Source organism: Panthera uncia (genome assembly GCF_023721935.1).
Source record: "Panthera uncia isolate 11264 chromosome B2 unlocalized genomic scaffold, Puncia_PCG_1.0 HiC_scaffold_24, whole genome shotgun sequence".
NCBI classification, from domain to species: domain Eukaryota; kingdom Metazoa; phylum Chordata; class Mammalia; order Carnivora; family Felidae; genus Panthera; species Panthera uncia.
This window is the reverse complement of record NW_026057580.1, coordinates 27,683,651-27,705,906: the sequence shown is the minus strand read 5'-3', so window position 1 is coordinate 27,705,906 and position 22,256 is coordinate 27,683,651. Positions and strand designations below refer to the sequence as shown.

At 38.9% G+C, this 22,256-nt stretch overlaps 1 protein-coding gene across 1 annotated transcript in view; it reads left to right on the top strand.

Annotated features, from left to right (window-relative positions):
* EYS (eyes shut homolog) overlaps positions 1 to 22,256 on the top strand; it is a 1,624,793-nt gene that overhangs the window by 1,563,854 nt on the left and 38,683 nt on the right. The window contains 1 exon segment of the mRNA XM_049653864.1: positions 20,413 to 20,585. Coding sequence (XP_049509821.1) covers positions 20,413 to 20,585 — 173 coding nt within the window.

The window sequence follows — 22,256 nt, the reverse complement described above, 5'->3', positions numbered from 1 at the left end:
AAGAAAAGAAAAGAAAAGAAAAGAAAAGAAAAGAAAAGAAAAGAAAAAGGAGGGGAGGGGAGGATGGGAGAGGAGAGGAGAAGAGAGGAGAGGAGAGGAGAGGAGAGGAGAGGAGAGGAGAGGAGAGGAGAGGGAAGGAGAGGGAAGGGAAGCCATAAAGGGGTGCCTGGGTGGCTCAGTAGTATAAGTGTCCGACTTCAGCTCAGGCCCTGATCTCACAGCTAGGCTCATGAGTTCAAGCCCCACCCCCACCAGGCTCTCTGCAGTCATTGCAGAGCCTGCTTTGGATCCCCTGTTTCTCTCTCTCTGCCCCTCCCCCACTAGCGTGCGCATGCTTGCTCTCTCTCTCTCTCTCTCTCTCTCTCAAAAATAAACATTAAAAAAAAAAATAGAGGGGTGGCCATAAAAAAGGAAAGAATTAGTTTGAAGATATTGCAGAGATATATTCATGGTACATTATGACCTATTGCTTATGATTGTGAGTGCAGGGAGGGTCAATGGGGAGTCAAATCTAAATTATCAAATCCAAAACGAGTATGAAAAGGCTTGATGTGTTCTGGGATGTTCAAGACACCTGATGTGCTAAACAATAAGCTAAAAGCAAAAGCCCATAGAAGTACGAAGGACAAAATCTGCGGGTTGGGACACCACCCTCACAGAGTAATATACTTTGAATTAGCTCAACCATTATGATTTTATTATTACTTCTTTACAATTTCTAATGAAACCTTTAGGCTTGCTTTGCAACTTATGCATTCTAATTTGCTCTACAACCAAGTTTAATTATTCAAAAGAACAAATTTACCTCACTTTATCTAAAGAAATGTCATTCTTCAGGTAACCTACTAAGTGTTTTTGTTATCTTTTAATGTGATAATAAATAAACTGATAGTAATAAAGAATGTGATAATAAAGAATGTAAGACAGTAAGAAAGCATGGGAAATTGAAGGCCCAAGTAGGAAATTCACTCTAATTCCTCACTATTCCATGTAGAACAAAGGGCTTAACTGTTGCCATTTAAAAGCCACAGGTGTTGGGGCACCTGGGTGGCTCAGTCAGTTGAGCATCTATCTGACTCTTGATTTCGGTTCAGGTCATGGTCTCAGGGTTCATGAGATCTAGCCCTGCATTGGGCTCTGTGCTGAAGGTGCCTAGCCTGCTTGGGATTCTTTGTCTCCCTTTCTCTATGTCCCTCCCCCACTCTCTCCCTCTCTCAAAATAAATAAACTTTTTAAAAAATCTAAATAAATAATAAATAAATAAATAAATAAATGCCACACATTTTAATTAGAAAATACAGTGTCAAGTGTAGACAGACACCTAGAATTATTTGCAGATTATTTTGACTAATATACAAAATTTTCTTGAATTGTGATAGTAAAAGTAATACCATACAATCGCACGGCAGTTTTTGGCTAACAGAGCATTTTTTGCACACGTTATTTTCATTGCTCCTAATCACACCTCCCCAGGTCAAGGCAGACATTCTAGTCCCAATTTAATGGATGGGAAACAAAGCCCCAGAGACTGTGAGTGAATCAAAAGGATAAAACCAGCACCTTAAAAGTAGAACAGCAGGACCCAAAACCAAACTTCCTAGTCTCTGGGTCAAAATTCTCTCCAGAATCTAAATAAGAAATGAATTTAAAAGCAACTAATAATACAGGTAAGGTAACAAAAGTATTAAGTATCTCTTTATCTGCTGGATGTAATCTGTTCATTTATTTTTAATTTTTTTTAGTCAAGTGTCTTCAGTGGACACTTCATATGTTCTCCAAATTGGGAAGTACCTTGCCTCGTAATAACAAAGACCCTGGGGGTTTCATAACCTCCTGTGTGGGTGGAAAGCGGGACCTTATAATCTCACGTGAGAGCTTTGACTTGAATAACAAATGGACTTGCTTCATGCTGACACATTTGTTTATAGGATTCTGAAAGCTTTCTTATCAAAATTGAGACCAATGTTTGGGATTTTCTTATGGAGATAACAACGAAATGTTTACCGTATTAACTACGTGTAAAGCACCGCCGTAGAGTCAGAAGTAGCTATTATATAGCTCAGAGTACTATATAATAACATTAAAAGGACAGCTCCCTGAATTTGAAAGAGGTAAATTTTATGGTCTGTAAATTATTCCTCAATAAAGCTATTTAAAAATATTAAGGTTCCCACTCATGGACTTTCAGCTCTAGTGGCAGCATTTTACAGAGAATTTTATTCTTTTTTATAAGTTTTGTAATTCTGCTCTAATCTCAGTAACAAGAATCCCCTGTTTAAAAGAAGATGTTTTCTTTGTAATATATGCTTTATCATGGTGTTTAAGAAGTTTTCCTCTATCTCAGGCTTTTAACTTTACATGGCTCTACACTTCTGTTTTTTTCCTGAAGCAGAGTACTATTAAATTGAATTTCTGGGTACCGTTCTAGGCAGATCAAAGCTAACGTTCAGTCTTTTTCTTCAAAATAACTAACACGCAAGATAAAACGTTTTTTAAATGCTCAAGAGGCAGGCCCCAACCCAGAAGCATAAATTTCATGGTGTTTGGAATAAATTTTAAAAGAAAAAATCTCAAAGCTGGTCAAAGCACCTTAACAATGCACAGCTGAATGGTACAAGTTTTTTTCAAAAAGAACTCAAAATGCTTCCTTTGGTTCCATGCATCACAGCCGGGAGTAGGAGGCGCCATTGGTACATACGGGGAGGTCTTGAGCCAAGGAAGGTGGGAGGGGGGGCCTGATATGGCTGGGACCGTGCTGGGGATTCTGTAAACCCCTAAACGCCCTGCTTCTCTGCTCCATGCATGTCAGCATCCACAGATCCAGCTTTGTCCTAATGCAGTTTCTCCGATGAGGGTATAATAAGGCAGAGTTCATGTAAGGCCTTTATGCTCTTGGGATGAGCTCTGATGCAACAGAGAACCAGTGAGCTGTTTCTATTGTTAGCAGCCAAGGATTTAAAAAAAAAAAATTTTTGTTTAGTTGTAACTTATCTATGTACATGTGTTTTGTACAACATGTTTTTAAGCTGATTTTACTTCATTTAATTTGCACTTTGCTTGACCTTTGTTAAAAACAAGACAACAGGCCCAAAATGGAGTTGCTTATGCTACACCCCACATCACCAAACCCAGACCTGACTTAATTATGGTTAGGCTTTCCCAGAAATGGGATCTTAAACCAGTCACTCAGGAATTGCCTGATCAGCGCCAGTTAGACAATCTGCCTGATAGACCCTTGCCATCCCCTAGAGGGAAGTCACTTTGCAATAAACAGTCTGCTTTTTGGCCATCCTGCTTTCCTTATTCCCACCCCTTCTGCCTGTAAAAGTCTTTCATTTGGTACAGCTCCTGGAGCTCCTCTCTATCTGGTATATTACAGGCTGCCCAGTTCAAATCAAGTGTTCCTCAGATAAACTCAAAATTCTTTTTTTTTAATTTTTTTAATGTTTATTTATTCTTGAGAGATAGAGAAGACAGCATCCGAAGCAGGCTCCAGGCTCTGAGCTGTCGGCACAGAGCTCAACGAAAGGTTCGAACTCAAGAACTGTGAGATCATGACCTGAGCCGAAGTTGGATGCTTAACCTACTGAGCCACCCACGCGCCCCTAAACTCAAAATTCTTAATATGCCTCCGTTTCTTTTAACACCTGAAAGTCATCTTTTGGTGATGACTGAGAAGAATGTGAAGTGTGTTCCTTTAAGAAAAACACAGTGTAGGAAAAGCAAAACTTACAAAAACAAGCTAAATATGAATATGAGCAGCAGTAAGTACAATTGGAGTTTGGAGAATGTGGATGTAAGAGGTGAAATGCACCCAAGATTTATACTAAGCTCATAAATGAGGCCTATTTACAACATAAATCTATCGCTGAGCACCAGACCTCACTGATCCTGCGTTTCCTGATTCTTTTTTGGCTCACAGATGTCTGAGAATAAGGTGAGATCTAAAAATCCTTTCCTCAGAAAAACAAACATACTAAGGACACACAAATCTGCATAAAATTTTGGAGGTTTCCAAATTCCATAGAGCCCAGTCGTACATGCTCCAGGGCCCCACAAACTCTCCAAATTAAGAATTCTTTGCCCATTTCGTCGTCTTCTTTGATTTCCAATGGCAGTGCTTCGTGCAGTCTAACCAGTGATCCTCTGCCAGACGGTACGACCAATCGTTGGCCAACTAGTACCCTGCTCCCTAAACTCTCCTCATTGTAGAGCTTGCCAAAAATTATGCTCATGTCTCTTTCCTGCTCAACATGTTCCTTAGGCTTTCATCTGTTGTTCAAGGTGTATCATGGCCTGCTGTCACCCTCTCTGCTCCTGCTTTTCTCCCTGCTCATTATTCCAGAGAATTGTATGATTCTCTCTGGCCCCTCAACTAACACTCCCTCCCCAAGCAACCAGCGGGTGTAACCTGCCAGGTAGCTCACTACCTTGCATGTGGTTTTCTTCCTTTCCCTGTGACTTTGTTTTTCTCTCACTCTTGCTTGCCAGGCAGAATACCCCTTCCTTTCCTTGGAATTGCTTTTATTTTATTATTATTATTTGAGAGAGAGAGAGTACAAGCGGGGGAGAGGGGTGGAGAGGGGAGAGTACAAGTGGAGAGAGAGAGAAAGAGAGAGAGAGAGAGAGAGAGAGAGAATCATAAGCAGGCTCCATACTCAGCACAGAGCCCGGCAGGGAGCTAGAATCCAGGACTCTGGGATTATGACCTGAGCAGAAATCAAGAGTCAAATACTCAACCAACTGAATCATCCGGGTGTCCCTCCTTTGAATTGCTTTTAGACTCTGTTTTCTAGAGACTACAAGTATTGGCCTTAACTTCTTACCTATAAGATGAAGGAAAAGTTCAAAAAAATTGTCTAATCTAATGTTTATTTATTTTTGAGAGAGAGAGCAAGCGTGAGTGGAGGAGGGGCAGAGAGAGAGGGAGACACAGAACCTGAAGCAGGCTCCAGACTCCGAGCTGTCAGCACAGAGCCTGACACGGGGCTCAAACCCATGAACCGTGAGATCATGACATGAGCTGAAGTCGGACAGTTAACCAACTGAGCCACCCAGGTGCCCCCAAAATTGTCTAATCTAATAGTGAGGCTGTAGAAAAACAGACACTGTCATTTACCAGAGCAAACTCTATTTGTTCAAGCACAAGACGTTTATCACTAGGTATCTGATTGGTAAAGCTAGAGAACATTCATACAATGGAGGACACAGCTATAGAAATCTTTATATATTGCTGTGTTTCTGTGAAGTGATCCTCAGGATATATTAAGTGAAAAACAGTAAGATAAAGAAGTATGTAAGAAAAGGGAATGATAGATATAGATAAATAGATACAAATACATACATACAGGTATACATAATACACATATACACCTGCTCATATTTTTCTGAGTAAAAAAAAAAACAGAGGAAGATTACAGAAAAAAAAAATTATAAATGGTTACCTGTAGCATGAGGAAGAGAACAAGGAGAAGTAACGGGGATGAAAGCCGGACTTAGAAAAATATAGTTTGCTTCATAGTTTTTATTTGGAGCTAAGTAAATGTTTCACCTGGAAAAATAAAAAAAGAAAAGGAGTAATTCTTAAGCATTGAAAGAAAATAAAGAAATAAATGAATCTAACTGTATTTCAAGTTGGTGGCATAACCTAGGAGAGATTTAATTCAATTAACTTTAAAACAGACCATAAAGTGGGTTATATCTTAGTGGTGGCATTAGTATTATTTTGTAACTACAAATGAAAATAGCTAGGTAACTTGATGGATGGATGAATGAACAGATGGATCTAAACCAAATGAGTAATTATGTTAATATTTCTCATTAGGAACCAAGATATTCAGCATAAGATAAAAGAGATACAGACATAAAATCAAAGAAGTAAAAATCTTCTCATTTTTTATTTGAACTAGAAATAACATATGAATTCATGACTTAATTTTTCTCTTTCTAAAGTTCTTACTCCCTAGCTGTGTCCACCAAAGAAATCTAGAAACAACATAACTCAGTAGCAATGAAAAAAAACTCTAGTACCAAAAGTGTTAGCTCCAAATGCTGTTTTTCACAAAAAATAAACCCAAACTTCAAAGAACTAAAAAACATAAAAATAAATGTATAATTGTACATTCAACTCTGGGGTAGGAAATGTATGATATGATCCTGGATGTCTTTTTGTACCTGAGAGCAGGAGAGTGGTCAAAGACTACTACGGTCCTTTTAAAAGAAGACAGAAGCCAACTTAAAGAGACTCCCACTGGCCAAAGATGGGACAGTTTCAGAATCCTAGAGAATAATGGATTTAAACATACCGATATATAAAATACACATAGTTGTGAGGATACTCCATACATACATTCTACCAAGGGATTAAAAAGAAAAATAAACTTGGCACCTATGGAGATTGCTAGTGTACCACTCATTATTCTGAAATTCGACAAAGGGGAAAGATAGATAGGTTCAACCTTCCTTTTCTGTAAAAGTCTATTTTTGAGTATAGTAGCCGCCCTCCAGGTGGCCCTCCTTCTGAACACATCCTTCTGCAGTCCCCTCCCACACTGAATAGGGCTGACTTGTATAAATAATAAGTAATTCTGGAAATGACAGCTGTGACTTCAAAGTTAGATAAAGAGTCATTGGCACTTCTGCCTTCCTTAAATTGTGAAATTTAAGGATTAAATGATTCTGCCCACTGAACAGTTGTAATAACGGCCAGATTCTATTTTATATAGTCCCCCTGGCAGTTGTGTAGAGAACAAATTTGCATTTGGCAAGCCTGAAAACAGAGCAGCCTATTATGAGTCCATAATAATGATAATAATAATAATAATTATTGTCTTATTATTGTCTTAAGCCTATAAGGTCTGGGATAGTTTATTATGCAACAATAGAAAACTAATACTAAATAATATTAACTAGCCAGATAATTGATGAGAAGTAGTTCTTACCAAACTGAGCTAATTTAAGTGCAGGATGAATAATAGAAATTAGAAATATCACCATTTTGTAACCACCCCAGAAATAATGGCTGTTTGAATCATTTAGTGAAATCTTGACAGAAAACTACAATAGTTGGATCAAGCTAATCCACTTAACTAATGCCACTTGAACCAACTGGCCTGTCACAATTAAATGTAGAGCAAACAGTATATGCCTCCTGATACGATGTCATTGCAACTACACAATACCATCTCTAAAGTATTAAAAAACCTGAACATTAATCTAATCAAGCCTCTATATCTACAAGACTATGAGAAATAAAGGCAATAGAGGAAAGCAAGTTAAATATAAGGCATTATAAGGATATAAATGGCCAAATCCAGAATATGGCAAATTCTGCTGGACAAATAACAAAAATCATATGGATGGAAAGAAATGCAGAGGGAGAATTTTTATCTAGGTAACAAGCCTTAAGATACATTCTATGCAGATGCATTTGTGGGACTTGCTTGGATCCTGATGAACTGTCAAACAAAAAAAAAAAGAAACAGCAAAGAAATTTTTTTGAGACAAACATAATTAACTGAACATGAAAATTAGATGATCATAAGGAATTAATGTTATTTTTGTTGGGTATGATACTAGTATTTGGTTGTGTTTTTTCTTAAGTTTCTTATCTATTAGTGATATATACTGAAGAATTTACAGCTAAATGGGATTTGCTTCAAAACATTTTGGCCAGGACACCTGGGCAGCTCAGTGGGTTAAGTGTCTGACTCTTGATTTCAGCTCAGGTCATGATCTCATGGTCTTGAGATCAAGCCCCGAGTCCGGCTCCATGCTGAGTGTGGAGCCTGCTTGGGATTCTCTCTCTCCCTCTCTCTCTGCCCCTCCCCAACTCATGTATGCTCTCTCTCGCTCGCTCTCTCTCAAAATAAATAAACATTAAAAAAAATTTTGGGCCAAAAAAAGAAAAATAGTAGACAAAGAAGCAAATGAAACTAAAGAGCCAAAAACTGATCACTTGAAGCTAAGCGAGAAGGATGTTGATTAATACTTTTTTCCTACTTTTGTATATGTTTGAATTAAAAAACAATAGTACATATAATATATACTTTGTCTAATTTGTAAAATTCATAAAGTATAAAATAAGAATATACTCTTGATTCCACCAGTTACAGATAACTACTTTTAAAAGGTGGAGATATTTTTTTTAATATGAAATTTATTGTCAAATTGGTTTCCATACAACATCCAGTGCTCATCCCAACAGGTGCCCTCCTCAATACCCATCACCCACTTTCCCCTCCCTCCCACCCCCCGTCAACCTTCAGTTTATTCTCAGTTTTTAAGAGTCTCTTATGGTTTACCTCCCCCTCCCCAACCTTTTTTTCCCCCTTCCCCTCCCACATGGTCTTCTGTTAAGTTTCTCAGGATCCACATAAGAGTGAAAACATTTGGTAACTGTCTTTCTCTGTATGACTTATTTCACTTAGCATAACACTCTCCAGTTCCATCCACGTTGCTACAAAAGGCCACATTTCATTCTTTCTCATTGCCAAGTAGTATTCCATTGTATACATAAACCACAACTTCTTCATCCATCCATCAGTTGATGACATTTAGGCTCTTTCCATAATTTGGCTATTGTTGAGAGTGCTCTTATAAACATTGGGGTACAATGCCCCTATGCATCAGCACTCCTGTATCCCTTGGGTAAATTCCTAGCAGTGCTATTGCTGGGTCATAGGGTAGATCTGTTGTTAATTTTTTGAGGAACCTCCACACCATTTTCCAGAGTGGCTGCACCAGTTTGCATTCTAAAAGGTGGGGATATTTTATTCCAGTCTTTCTCTGCCTTCAGTTCTTAGCTACCAAAACTACACAAATCCACTATTTGATGCCACCTATGGAAAACATACTTGAAGGATGTAAATTCTAAAAGAAGTTCATACTTTCTGTTCCTTTATCATTTAAGTAGCAAGAAAATAACAGAAGTAAGAATTCAGTGTAGATTTTAGCAAGCTTCCCAATTACTGTGCTTTAAGAGAAATATATTTTCTCTCCTGGTTTTTGTGTAACTCAGATGTCAGTTGCTTTCTACCAGAGCCTTGAGATATACATAAACTGTGAAAGCCCAAAGATCTTTCCAAGATTAATGCAGATTCCAGGATGATTGCGTATGTCTCACTTCCACCCATGCAGAGTCTACTCTGTACAATGTATGCCTAAAAGTGACAGCTTATTTGATTTCTACTAAATTAACAAAACCATTCACACTTTGAGATAGATCAGACTGTTTATACTTGTGCAGAGAAAGGGGATACATGCAATGATTGAAGGGAAATGTTTATATTATAGTCACCTAAACAACTTCCAACTTATGTTTTGGTCATCCCATCACTGCAGAAAAAATATATGGCCACTCCACAATACTTACTCTTCGTCTTCTTGTCATTGCTTCATCTTGCTCTAACTGATTCCCTAGGTTAGAACAAACCGAATTTCCCTTCTGGCCCCAGGCAGAGCAGTCTCCCTATCTTCCTGTGGTAGTCCAGCCTCATGCTTCCATGACTGCAGCTATGATCCACCATCCACTCCAAGCTCATGTAAATAGTTTCCCAAAGACAGTTCTCTCGCTAAGAGGAATTGAGTCCAACTGCTAACATAAAATAATGTTTAGGTCCTTACACTTGGACAACAGAAACATTAGAACTGAGGCTCACAGAAAACGACCAGTACTTTTACTAGTGTGTAAAGGTACTTTCATCTCATCCTTCTACTCTCTGTGAGATGTCATCAAAGAGTTTGTTGAGTGATCTCACCAGCAAAGAAAGGAAAGCCAAAGGGGCGCCTGGGTGGCTCAGTCAGTTAAAGCGTCAACTTCAGCTCAGGTCATGATCTCACAGTTCGTGGGTTCAAGCCCCACATCAGGCTCTGTGCTGACAGCTCAGAGCCTAGAGCCTGCTTTGGATTCTGTGTCTCCCTGTCTCTCTGCCCCTCTCCCGCTTGTGCTCTGTCTCTTGCTGTCTCTCAAAAATAAATAAATGTTAAGAAAAGCTTTTAAAAAGAAAGGAAAGCCATGGGGAAACTCAGCAGGTGGAGTGCTTATAATGACCCTTCCTTATAAGCATGTTTGGTCTTAACATGCCATCACATTCCACTATACAGTAAGGTCTATTTGTTTTAGTGCTTATTTGCATATTTTTCAAAGCCTCAAATTTTGTGCATGTCATTTGACATCCAGTAAATTTTGGCAGGTAAAGTGATATCCATCATATCACACTTACCTTATTCTCCCAGCTTATTACTGAAATGGAAGTAAGTCATAAAGAAAAGCAAACTGACACGAATGAAACCATTGAGCACAACAGATGGCCTAAGGAGGAGATTCGGGTATGTTTCTCTTTCCCTTCAAATTGCAGAGAAATACTTTGTGTATACAGAAGTGGAGTCCTTTAGTCTATGTGACCATCTATTGCTAAATAACATGCATTAATCCCACTTTTCATATGAGTTTATTATCACATTACATAGATTTCATTCTAGGTACTATGTCTGTGATTTTGCTCATGCACATAAAACCCACAAATCTGTAACCATAATTTTCTTACATACCCAGCTCAAGCTAAATTTGCTCCAAGAACTTTTTCTTTTTTTTTAAGATTTTATTTTTAGTAATCTCTACATCCAATGTGGGGCTCAAACTCACAACCCCAAGATCAAGAGTCACATGCTTCACCAGCTGAGCCAGCCAGGCGCCACCCCCCTCCAAGAACTTTTCCTTTCTGTTCTCCTCTCATAATGTTGTTTCTAATAATTTGCCCTCATTAGCCTTAATATAGAAAAAAGAATCTCTCTTATGCAAAGCAGTGAGAATCTATGTGATAAACTGAAAAAGTAGGTTAAGCAGCGGTTATATTTCTCTAAGTCTCTGTTTTTCAAGTGCACACTGAAAACTAGTAATTGCATTTACCTCGTAGGGTTAGTTATGGGTGTTAAGTAAGTTCCTACCTATGAAGTACTTAAAATGGTTCCTGGAACTACAGTGAGGCCCTAATAACCTTTGGATAGTATATTTTACATATCATCTATATTTCATACAAATAATTTGTTACAAATAAAATATAATAAAGGAGGCAAAACTGTGTTTTCTGCTGTGTATTCTGTGTGTACCCTGGTAACGATGTGGAGTGGGACATCATGCTAGTCCTTTGGTGAATATTTAGTAAGAAAGTGAATGATGTTTAAGGGATAGTCAAACAAAGAATACTAAATCTTCCATTATCTCATTTCCAGTTTAACTTTTATATGTCGATGTTCACCTTAAACTTCAGAAGTCTCAGAATTGCCTAATTACAAGAAAATGAAATTCTCCATGTTGAATATCTATTGTAACAAGAAAAAATTAATCCATAGGTGTTTCTAAGCTATGACATTGGCATTAAAGCCCAGTTCATCTGCAATTTAGAAATTTAAATCAGTTTCATCCTAAATGCACAGATGTAAAATAATTAACTGTATTAGTAAAATACTCCAGTACTCAACTCTTGATTGCCACCATGACCAGCTGTTACTCATATTTCCAAAGTGCCTAACACTTTCTTCTGTGTTATCATTCCTCCATGTTTAGAGACAAAGGAACCCACAAACTGTTCTTTAGGTATTAACAACTGAGGATAGCTAACATTTTTGGAATGGACTTAAGATAAGAAAACAGTTCTATGTATAATATCAATGATTCTTCAGTATCTTTTGAATATTCTTAGCTATCATATAGTAAATGCTTCAGCCATTTGCTGTTCTACTTAATTCACAAATCTGTCCTATGTCCTCACATCTCATCAAGTTCAAGAGCCATGTCACTAGATACTTAAAGGGAAAAAGCCTTTTTATCACCTGCTGTCACTTCCAACTCCGGAGAGCTAAAAGAAGATTTTTATATTTTGCTGTTAAACTACATTCTCCAGATGTCTCTATTCCCAATAATGGCACCATATTCTTTCAGTCATTTTCTTTTGAAACCCCAAAGATTTCCATAGTTTGAGAGACATAGAACAGCACTTAAATGTATGGACTTCCTCACCCATTACTAGCCATTCAATTTGCTTAACTTCTCTGTTCCTCAAGTTCCTCCTCTGCAAAATGAGGAGGATAATAGTATCCTCCTAATAGGGTCACAAGGAGGATTAATTGAATTAATACATTTAAAGTGCTAATACGAGGGGCGCCTGGGTGGCTCAGTTGGTTAAGCGTCCGACTCTGGCTCCAGTCATGATCTCAAAGTTTGTAAGTTCGAGCCCCACATTAGGCTCTGTGATGACAGCTCAGATCCTGGAGCCTGCATTGAGTTCTATGTCTCCCTCTCTCTCTGCCCTTCCCCCACTCATGCTCGCTCATGCTCTCTCTCTCTCTCTCTCTCTCTCCCAAAAATAAACATTTAAAAAAAATTTTTTTACATTATTAAAGTGCCAAGAAGAGTGCCTGGCATACGGCAGGCCCCAAAAAATGTTTGCCATTACTATTATCTTTCATTGTTTTTTTTTAATTTTATTTTGTTTTGTTTAAATCTTTTTTTTTTTTTTTGAGAGAGAGAGATAGTGAATGGGGAGGGGCAGAGAGAGATGGGGAGAGAGAGAGAATCCCAAGCAGGCTCCACACTGTCAGCACAGAGTCGATGTGGGGCTCAGACTCCTGAACCATGAGATCATGACCTGAGTAGAAACCAAGAATCGGACGCTTAACTGACTGAGCCACCCAGGTGACCCTATCTTTCATCTTTCAAGCCAACATTTATCAGATGTTTGTCATATCTGCTTCCACCTCTCCATCCTCAAAGCCATTTCCCTGTCCAGGTCTCTTTGCATCCATCCACTTCTTTGTTCCCCAGCCATGACTTATTGATTTATTCCTCAGACACTCGATGAAAATTACTATATGCCAGGAACTGGCTTAGGCCCTGGGATGATAACAGAGCAAAACAGAGCTGATCTCTGCCCCCATGCAATTAATTATCTAGTGCAGGGGTCACAAACTATGGCCTATGGGCCAAATCTGATCCATCACCTGGTTATCCCAATAAAGTTTTATTGGGATACAGCCATGTCCATTCTTTTGTGGATTGTCTGTGGCTATTTTCAACAGTTGGCAGAGTTGAGATGTTGCAACAGAGTCTATATGGCCACAAAGCAAACTATACTGCCAAAGTTTGCCAACCCCCATTCTAGGGGCAAAAATATAGTAAGATCCCACTAAGGTTAAACTTACATCACTAGAGAGGTGGTTGTTACACGAGGGGGTCATCCTATACATACCAAATTAATATTCCTAAAATATGCCTCATCAGTCATGTCCTTCCCCATGTCTGTCACTTAAAAGTTGAACTATCTCAGCCTGTTATTCAAAGCCCTTGAATTCTAACCCTTTTCCAGCCTAAGCTTCTACTGCCTGTCCTTCTCCATACACTCATTCTTGTAGGCAAATCTTACCTCAGAAGCTTCCCTGAACTCACTAAAATTGCTTAGGTGTCCTTCCCATGGGTTCCCATAGTACTCATTTTAGCACCTGTCACATTGTATTTAAATTGTCTGCTCACTAATCTGATCCTCCCAGAAAGAGCAAGTAAGTCCTTGTGGCCAAGAATGGGGCCTTCTGTGCTGTGGAATGCTCAGTACTAAGCACTATGGCAGACACTTAGCTTGTAAAAATAATAGTAACAAATATTCTTTAAATGAATGAATATCTACCTCTCTTTGGTGTTGCTCTCCTTTTTCCACTCTATGGACACCCCATCTCACACACATACCTGTCCAAAATCTACTTTTCCTCAAGGAAAAGTAGTAAATATGTGGTTAAAAGAAAAAATTATAATGAATTAATAACTTCAAGGCTTAAAAAAATATTGTCATCCAAATGTAGAGAATAATGAATAAAAATTTGAGACTTTTTATTATCTACCTTTCACAGTGTGCTAAAGAAGCCAAAAAAAGGAACGAGAAGAAAAATCTGATCTTGCACAAAATCATTATGATGGAAATATTCTTAAGATACAATGTAAGAAAGGGGCACCTGGGTGGCTCGGTTTGTTAAGCGTCTCACTCGTGATTTCAGTTTAGGTCATGATCTCACAGTTCGTGAATTCGAGCCCCACATCAAGCTCTGCACTGACAGCACAGAGCCTGCTTGGGATTCTCTGTCTCCCTATCTCTCTCTCTCTCTCTCTCTCTCTCTCTTTCTCTCTCAAAAATAAATAAATACAAATTTTTTGAAATATATATATAATGTAAGAAAATAGTATATGGTACTTGAATGTAATTTTTTTAATCTTTAAACATATACCTAATTGCTTCAGACCTAACAATTCTGAGAGGAAGCGTATGAGCATTTATTTTAGTTAAGATTTATTTTTCAAATAAGTTTATAACGTCTGTATTATATTATGCTTGATATTATTTAAGCTATATTTAATAGAAAAATATTTTACCATTGTCATGTGTGTCTATAAGGCAATGAGATCAATTTTGTTTAGCTCTTTTTTTACATTGATAAAAATGACCCACTAGATGGCGCAGTCATCATAAAAAAGTAATGATATTAGAGTTTTGGTTTTGTGTGTGTTTTTAGAGTTTTCTTTTTATATAAAAATTCTTACAGCTTTGTTTCTTTTATGAAATTGGTAATACAATATATTTTGGGCTTGGGTTTTTTTGTTTTAGAATCTATTAAATAGGAAATCTGTCAATTTGAACAGGAGGAGAAAAGGAAATTTATTTTTATTTTTTTTTATTTTTTTAATTTTTTTTTAATTTTTTTTAACATTTATTTATTTTTGAGACAGAGAGAGACAGAGCATGAACGGGGGAGGGTCAGAGAGAGGGAGACACAGAATCTGAAACAGGCTCCAGGCTCTGAGCTGTCAGCACAGAGCCCGACGCGGGGCTTGAACTCACGGACCGCGAGATCATGACCTGAGCCAAAGTCGGCCGCTTAACCGACTGAGCCACCCAGGCGCCCCTGGAAATTTATTTTTAAAAATAACATTTATAGGAAAACAGCCAAAAGGGCATATAGTGCATATCATGCCTATCTATGTCAGGAAGCAGGTGAAAAGGCAGTTTGTGCCAGAACGGCTCTACACATACTCGAAACTCCCTAATTCTAAACTTCATTATATAAAACACCACTTGAAACATGTATCGGAACTGTCCAGTCATTTCAAACCTGAAGGTGAATAGGTGCATTTAGACGGTTGCAAATGGATGGTGCCCACGCGCATAAGGCATCCAAGCTCAGGCCACCAACCGTCAGGGGTTGAAGGGGAGCATCCCCATAAAGGTGGCAGGAGAGGACTGTGAGCCAGAAGACGTCTATTTTTGTAGAAAAGTCTTTCCATATTTTATGCTCTTGGAGCTCTTCAAACAGTAACTAAAAATCTTTATGATCATTATGTAAATTTGTAGCAGATTAATCCTGTATTTTGTTTTCCTCCATTTTGGAGAACCTTATGCAACTTCTCAAACTTTTTTTTTTTTTTTTTTTTGCACAAATGTTAACTTAGATACAATAATCGTGCATGTTTTCTTTCATCAGGACTCAGCTAAATACCCTACTTAATGAAATGGCAATATTGTCAGAAGTTTTTGTGTGCTCAGTTTTTTGTTATTTTATGTATGTGCCTAAGCCTCTACCTGTAAGTTCCAAATAGACAAGAATTTTTGTTTTCAGTTCCTCCCAGCACCAGAGTCTAACAGTCATTGGTGAACATGGGTGCTGACGTTCCTTTTGTTCCCTGAGTTATTCCCCACGCTGGTTCCTGGGTTCTGGCAGCACTTCTCTCTGCCACTCACTTGGTTCTCAGCGAACGCAGCGCCGTGGTTCTTACTCTAGCACACCTCACCTCTACCTGGGCCACAGCTCTCTCCTTATACATCTTCTGCCCATCCTTTATGACTAGTCTTATACACATAGTAAGTACTAAAAAAAGTTGTGTTTGTTTGTTTTTTAGAGAGAGAAAGAGAGAGCAGATACGCAGGTACTCAAGAGTGGTGGGGAGGGGCGTCTGGGTGGCTCAGTCGGTTGAGCGTCAGACTTGGGCTCAGGTCATGATCTCACAGCTTGTGAGTTCGAGCCCCCTGTTGGGCTCTGTGCTGACAGCCCGGAGCCTGGAGCCTGCTTCGGATTCTGTGTCTGCCTCTCTCTCTGCCCCTAACCCGCTTGCATTCTGTCTCTGTCTCTCTGAAAATCAATAAACATTTAAAAAAATTAATAAAAAAAAATAGAGTGGTGGGGAGGGGGAGAGGGAAAGGGAGAAAGGGGGAGAGAGAGAGAGAGAGAGAGAGAGAGAGAGAGAATCAAGCAGGCTTTGTCCCACAACCGTGAAATCATGACCTGAGCTGAAATCAAGTGCTGGATTTTTAACTGACTGAGCCACCCAGATGCCCCCAAAAATATTTTTTTAAGTTGATAACATGAATTTGGGTGAAGCATAAATGTGATTAGACTGCCAAAAATGCAGGAAAATATTGGAGTTTGAAATGAATATGTTCTTGGTAAATATGTATAGGCAAACATTAAGTCACTTTATTTTAATAAATAATTACCGGGTCAATAATAAACAAGAAGCCTGTAAAATATTTCTTATTTTCAATTATATACACATGTATTATTTCAGGAGCACTCTCATGAACTGATGACAGGAATGTAAATTGGTACAGTTATTATGGAGGGCAGGTTGGAATATGTATCCAAAGCCTAGAAGTCATGATGATATTTAAGTTTATCCTAAGGAAATGATCATAGATGTGCACAGAGATTTAGCTATAAGAGTTTTATCACAGGGTTATTTGTAGACAGTGAAAAATGAAAAACATACTATCTCACAAGTGACTACAAGAATAAAGTATATTTTATCAAGTCAGTGTGAAATAACATTCAACCATTGTGTGTGAGATTGTGGGAGAGAAGTTAATGAGTATGGAATAAAAGGTTATTTATAGGCAGTTCTATTTGTGGAACTGTGGGCTATTATACATCTTGAATGACTTTCCCAAGTGGAAATGTTGAAATCTGAATAAGATAAAGTGTATACTTTCAGAACACTATTACCTGAAGTGAAAACAACACATCTTTTATATCCCAAATGAAATGAAAGCAAGACTCTGGAAAGTGAGCATCAAGCTGGCTTTTGCCCTGAGTTCCTGCTAAAACACAAAGCATGTATAACATACCCTTTCAGGGCTGCACAGGTTACAGACATCTAATAGCATATTCCTCACAGGCCTCAGACTCCAAAGAGCTGCACCAGCAGTGTAAGAACAAAAGAAAAATAAACCTTATTTTAGACAAGGAGAAGGCAAGGAAATTTGCCTATCTTGAACCTTAATTTGAAGGGAAAGGTGTAAAATAGCAAAGCACTAAAAATAGCCAAGACACTCCCAAACAGAAAAACAAGATAGCAGAAGTTGTCACTCTAGTTATCAAGACTTATTATAAAGAAGGAGAAATTAGGGGTGCCTGGGTGGCTCAGTCAGGTAAGCGTCCGACTCTTGGTATCAGCTCAGGTCATGATCTAGGTTTTGAGTTCGAGCCCTGCATCCGCTTGGGATTCTCTGTCTTCCTCTCTCTCTGCTTCTGTCTCTCTCTCTCAAAATAAATAAACATTAAAAAAAAAAAGAGGGAGAAATTAAGACAGTGTAGTATTAACAGAAAGTTAGAAAAGTACACTAACGGAACAGGATAAAGAGGCACAGGACAGTGCATATATGGACAGGGCTCATGAGTGGAAAAGGATGAACTGGTCAATGAAGAGTGCTCAGACTATTGGTCATCCATACGGAAAACTGTAATTGGATCTCTTAACTCCACAGCAAACATAAAAAATAATTTCAGATGTATTAAGACTTACATGTAACAGGAAAAAAATGATAATAGTCTGAGGAGACAACATAAACTAATAACTTTCTGACCTCGGAATAGGGAAAGCTTTCTTAAATAAGTCACAAGAAATGCAAACTGTAAAAGAAAACATTGAAATTTCAACTACAAAAAATAGGAATTTTCGCTCATGAGGTAATATAGTATTGACAATGTAGCAGCTACATGCATCAACATAGTGAATCCCAAAACATAATCCTGAGTGAAAGGCAGTAATTAAAGAATACATACAATATCATTTCATTTATATAAAGTTTTATGAACGAGGAAACTAAAAACTCTGTTTTCCTCTAGGAGTTTTACAGTTCCAGGTCTTATATTTTATAATTCTTTAATCCATTTCAAGTTAATTTTTGTAGGTGGCTAAAATAGGGATCCAGTTTCATTCTATTACGTGTAGATATCCAATTTTCCCAGCATTTTTCATGTTAAAATTTTCTTAGAGGAAGTAGTGGAAAGATCCCTGCCAAGTGCTAAAAAAAAAAAAAAAAAAAAAAAATGTCAGCCTCACCATGGTCAGAGGTTACAGGTGATTTTGATTTTCTTCTTTGGTTTAATCTCAATTTTATGAAGCTCTTACCTATTGTTTCTATAAAATGATAGAGGTTGTTAATAATGTTTGCAGAAAGAGTGTTCATTTTCCTTCCTGACCCCTCCACGAGGCATATAATGTATTGATATTGACATATATTGTCATATTACCTAGAGGGGACTACAGAAGCTGCCCTCTATCCTCAGAATTTGTGAGGTTCTTCTAGCCTAAAGAAAAAAGGGAACTGAAGGTACTTCTGTTTTCTACCTGCCTTGTCTTGACTTGCTCACTCTCAGAATTATACTATTGGTGATGCTCTCAACAACCCCAGCAGTGCTGTTCATGTCATCTGTGTCTGTAGTTTGCCAGTAAGTAAAAACCATTGTAATAAACTGAGAACAAGTGTGACCTGGAACTCATGGATGTATTCATAAATTTACTTTTGTTTCTCGCTGTCTTTTTAAACCTGCTTAGAAGGAGTCATCCTTTTCTTCGACCTGGATTAAAACCTGGGGAGGTCTTGGGGCTCAGTCGATTGAGTGGCCGACTTCGGCTCAGGTCATGATCTCGCAGTTAGTGAGTTCGAGCCCCGAGTCGGGCTCTGTGCTGATAGCTGGGAGCCTGGAGCCTGGAGCCTGCTTCTGTTTCTGTGTCTCCCTCTCTCTCTGCCCCTCCCCTGTTCGCGCTCTGTCTCTCTCTGCCTTTCAAAAATTAATAAAAATAAATAAAATAAAAATAAAAAATAAAATAAAAAAATAAAATAAAATAAAACATGGGGAGGTCTATTGAATTTTCTGCTCCAACTTAACTAATGGACACTTTCATTTGCAAATACCCTCTCAATGCATTAGTTCAGAGGGTCCGCTTCAAAATACTAACAACACTTCACTCTTCATAACTGTTGGCCTAAACCCAGCCAGGGCTTACCACATGAACCGAAGGTCTGCAAAGAAGGCACGATCTGTTACTGCTGTCTTTCCTCAGTCTAGTGATTTCTGACTCAGCACCATGCACCACATCCTGGAATGGGCTTCCTTGACTTGCACCATTGTCTGATGGTTTAGTGCTCCCTGGGCCTGGCAGGGACGTAAAGTAACCCTTTCCATCATGTGCCCTTAGTGTAGGGTTGCCATATGAAGGGGGGGAAACACAGGACACCCAAATAAATTTGAATTCCAAGCACACAACAATTTTTAGTATATCTCAAATGTTGCTTGTCTGAAATTCAAATATTGCATGGGATATACTGAAAAATTATTCATTGTTTATCTCAACTTAATTAGATGTCCTACATTTTATCTGGCATCTCTACCTTTGCTCTTTTTTTAGATTCTTCCCAATATTACTCTCTAAACCCAGACAAGGTCTGTCATCAAAATGGGAAGTCCCCTTTACCTCTTAGATTCTGCCCCAGCCATAAACTGACTGCCTCTTACTGTTGAGGTCTCTTCAGCTACCAGGATACCCTCTGGGCAAGATCCCTTTTATATGTCCCCAAGCTGATCCTCAGTCGGAGTGCCACAACCCATCCCTGGGATTCAATGGCATCTGCCTGGCCTCTGGAGGGGTTCAAAGTACCTTTTGCAGCCCAAGGAGCTGGACCTACGTGCTCACCAATGTGAGGGAATGTATATCAAGCTGAATTTCTTTCCTCTAGGCTTAAGGTTAGGAGGCAGCAACTGTGTTCACTGCCTCTCCCTTGGTGGTGATGTGAGGCAGGGAGAAGGGACTGTTCTGTCCAAAGAAATGATTCTCTAAAATCTCTCTCAATATCCACATGCTGAACCTTTTAAAATTTTTGATGTGGAATCCAGTAATCCTATAATCAGTCATTAGCTCACTTCCTTGACAGTTTGGATCCTGGTAGTTTGAATCATTACTTGCTTTGATGTACAAAATCTTTTCTATCTTGGAACCTCAGTGACAATTGCCGAGTTAACATCAGGATGATACACAGTGCATATCCATCTCTGCTCAAGTGCTCAAATCCTGTGGCCTTCTTTCTCAACCAACAGCTGTGACTGCCTCCCTGGGTGGAAAGGAGAACTCTGCACGGAGACAGTTTCCACCTGTGACCCTGAACATGACCCTCCACACCACTGTAGCAAAGGAGCAACTTGTGTTTCATTGCCTCATGGGTATACCTGTTCCTGTCCTCTGGGAACCACTGGAATCCACTGCGAACAAGGTAAGGCAGAATTTCAACTCCTGCTTGTTCACAAATTAAGTCAGTTTCCTTTTCAAAAAGACAATGGAAAATATATAATAATCCTCAGCTTGCATAAGATCTGGATTTCCTCCACATTTACAAGTGCACTACAGGATAGGAAGGAGTGGTTGGAATAGTTCAGTCTTGTTCTCTCCACCATAGAGACGAACCCAAGTCATTTCTCTGCTGTCTTCCTTGCAGCCCAATAGCACAAACTCATCTTCATGGAGCCCACTCACCTAACACTGGCAGGAGAAGAAATGTGGTTCTCTACTGCCCATCATCCCCAAACCACAAGCGACAACTCCACACCGCATTTAATGCTTTCTCCTCCTAGAACTTCCCTGACCATCTCTGCCTACCCCAGCCTTTACAGACAAGACTGGGTTAATAGAACGCTGCCACCTTTAAACCTCCTCAATCACACCATAACCCTCTGCTAAAGCTCTAGGAAGCCTAGAACAAGAGAACTTCTCAGGTGAATAGTGACCACAAGCACAAAGTCTAAATGGGGACTTTGGAAACTGAGTCCCATGGAAGAAATGAGGAAAGCATACACTGCTTAATATCTCAAGTCTTGCATGGGGTGCCTGGGTGGTGGAGTTGGGTAACCATCCGACTTCAACTCAGGTCATGATCTCACAGTTCATGGGTTTGAGCCCTGTGTTGGTATCTGTGCTGACAGCTCAGAGCCTGGAGCCTGCTTTGGATTCTGTGTCTCCCTCTCTCTCTGCCCCTCCCCTGCTCGCAATCTGTCTGTCTCTCTCAAAATAAATAATAAAACTTTTTTTTTTAACACATCTCAAGTCCTGCAGCTTCTAAAAATCAATACTTAATATTTCATTTTGTCATATTTGGTGTAGTTCTAAATTTCTCAGCGAAACTGGTCTAGAAGAAGACTCCATAACGCCATGTTCAGAGTCCTAACAATTCAGTTGTGTAACAGGCACAGTTGTGTTACCCTAAGGCTAATAGAATGGCCTGACTGAAGCTGCCCAGCCAGCCAGTCAAGATCCAGTTGCACAACTCAGGTGGGTCCTGTTGTTCATTTTGTTGCCACCTGCTGGCTGCTATCTTGTCTAGTTTAAATATCAGTAGGGATGATTCTGGATCTTGGGGCTGGCTGGGACTTAAAAACAGTGTGGCAAGGATTCCAAACTCGCAGTTAAGGAATATGATGAGATGAAGCCAGAAAAATAGGGGGACATAGAGTTTTACCTACTATCTCCTGGCTTCCTGAGATTGGAGAATCCACTATTATTCTATCCCACCTCACCCTCCATCCAGAAGATAAAGCTTTAGCCTTTATTTCCCCTATTTAGGAACAGAGGCTGGCATAGAAGGACAGGAACCAATCATCAATTGTGTTATATACACCTTTGCATAATTTGGGGGGGGGGTATTGTAATATATTCATATGTGTGGTAAGAACTAATTTAATCTCTCTCAGATCACTTTATCAAATATACTAATGCAAACATTTTTTATCCTATGTCCCTTGAGATTCTGTGAGTATTTAACTCTCATCCAAAAGTCAAAAGTGTTAATAAATAGAAGACATTGGAGATTTAGAATACCAGTGATTTAGTGACAGAAATTTTTAATCATGTCTTAAGGTGTGACTATAAAATAATGAGATGCAGTTTTGTG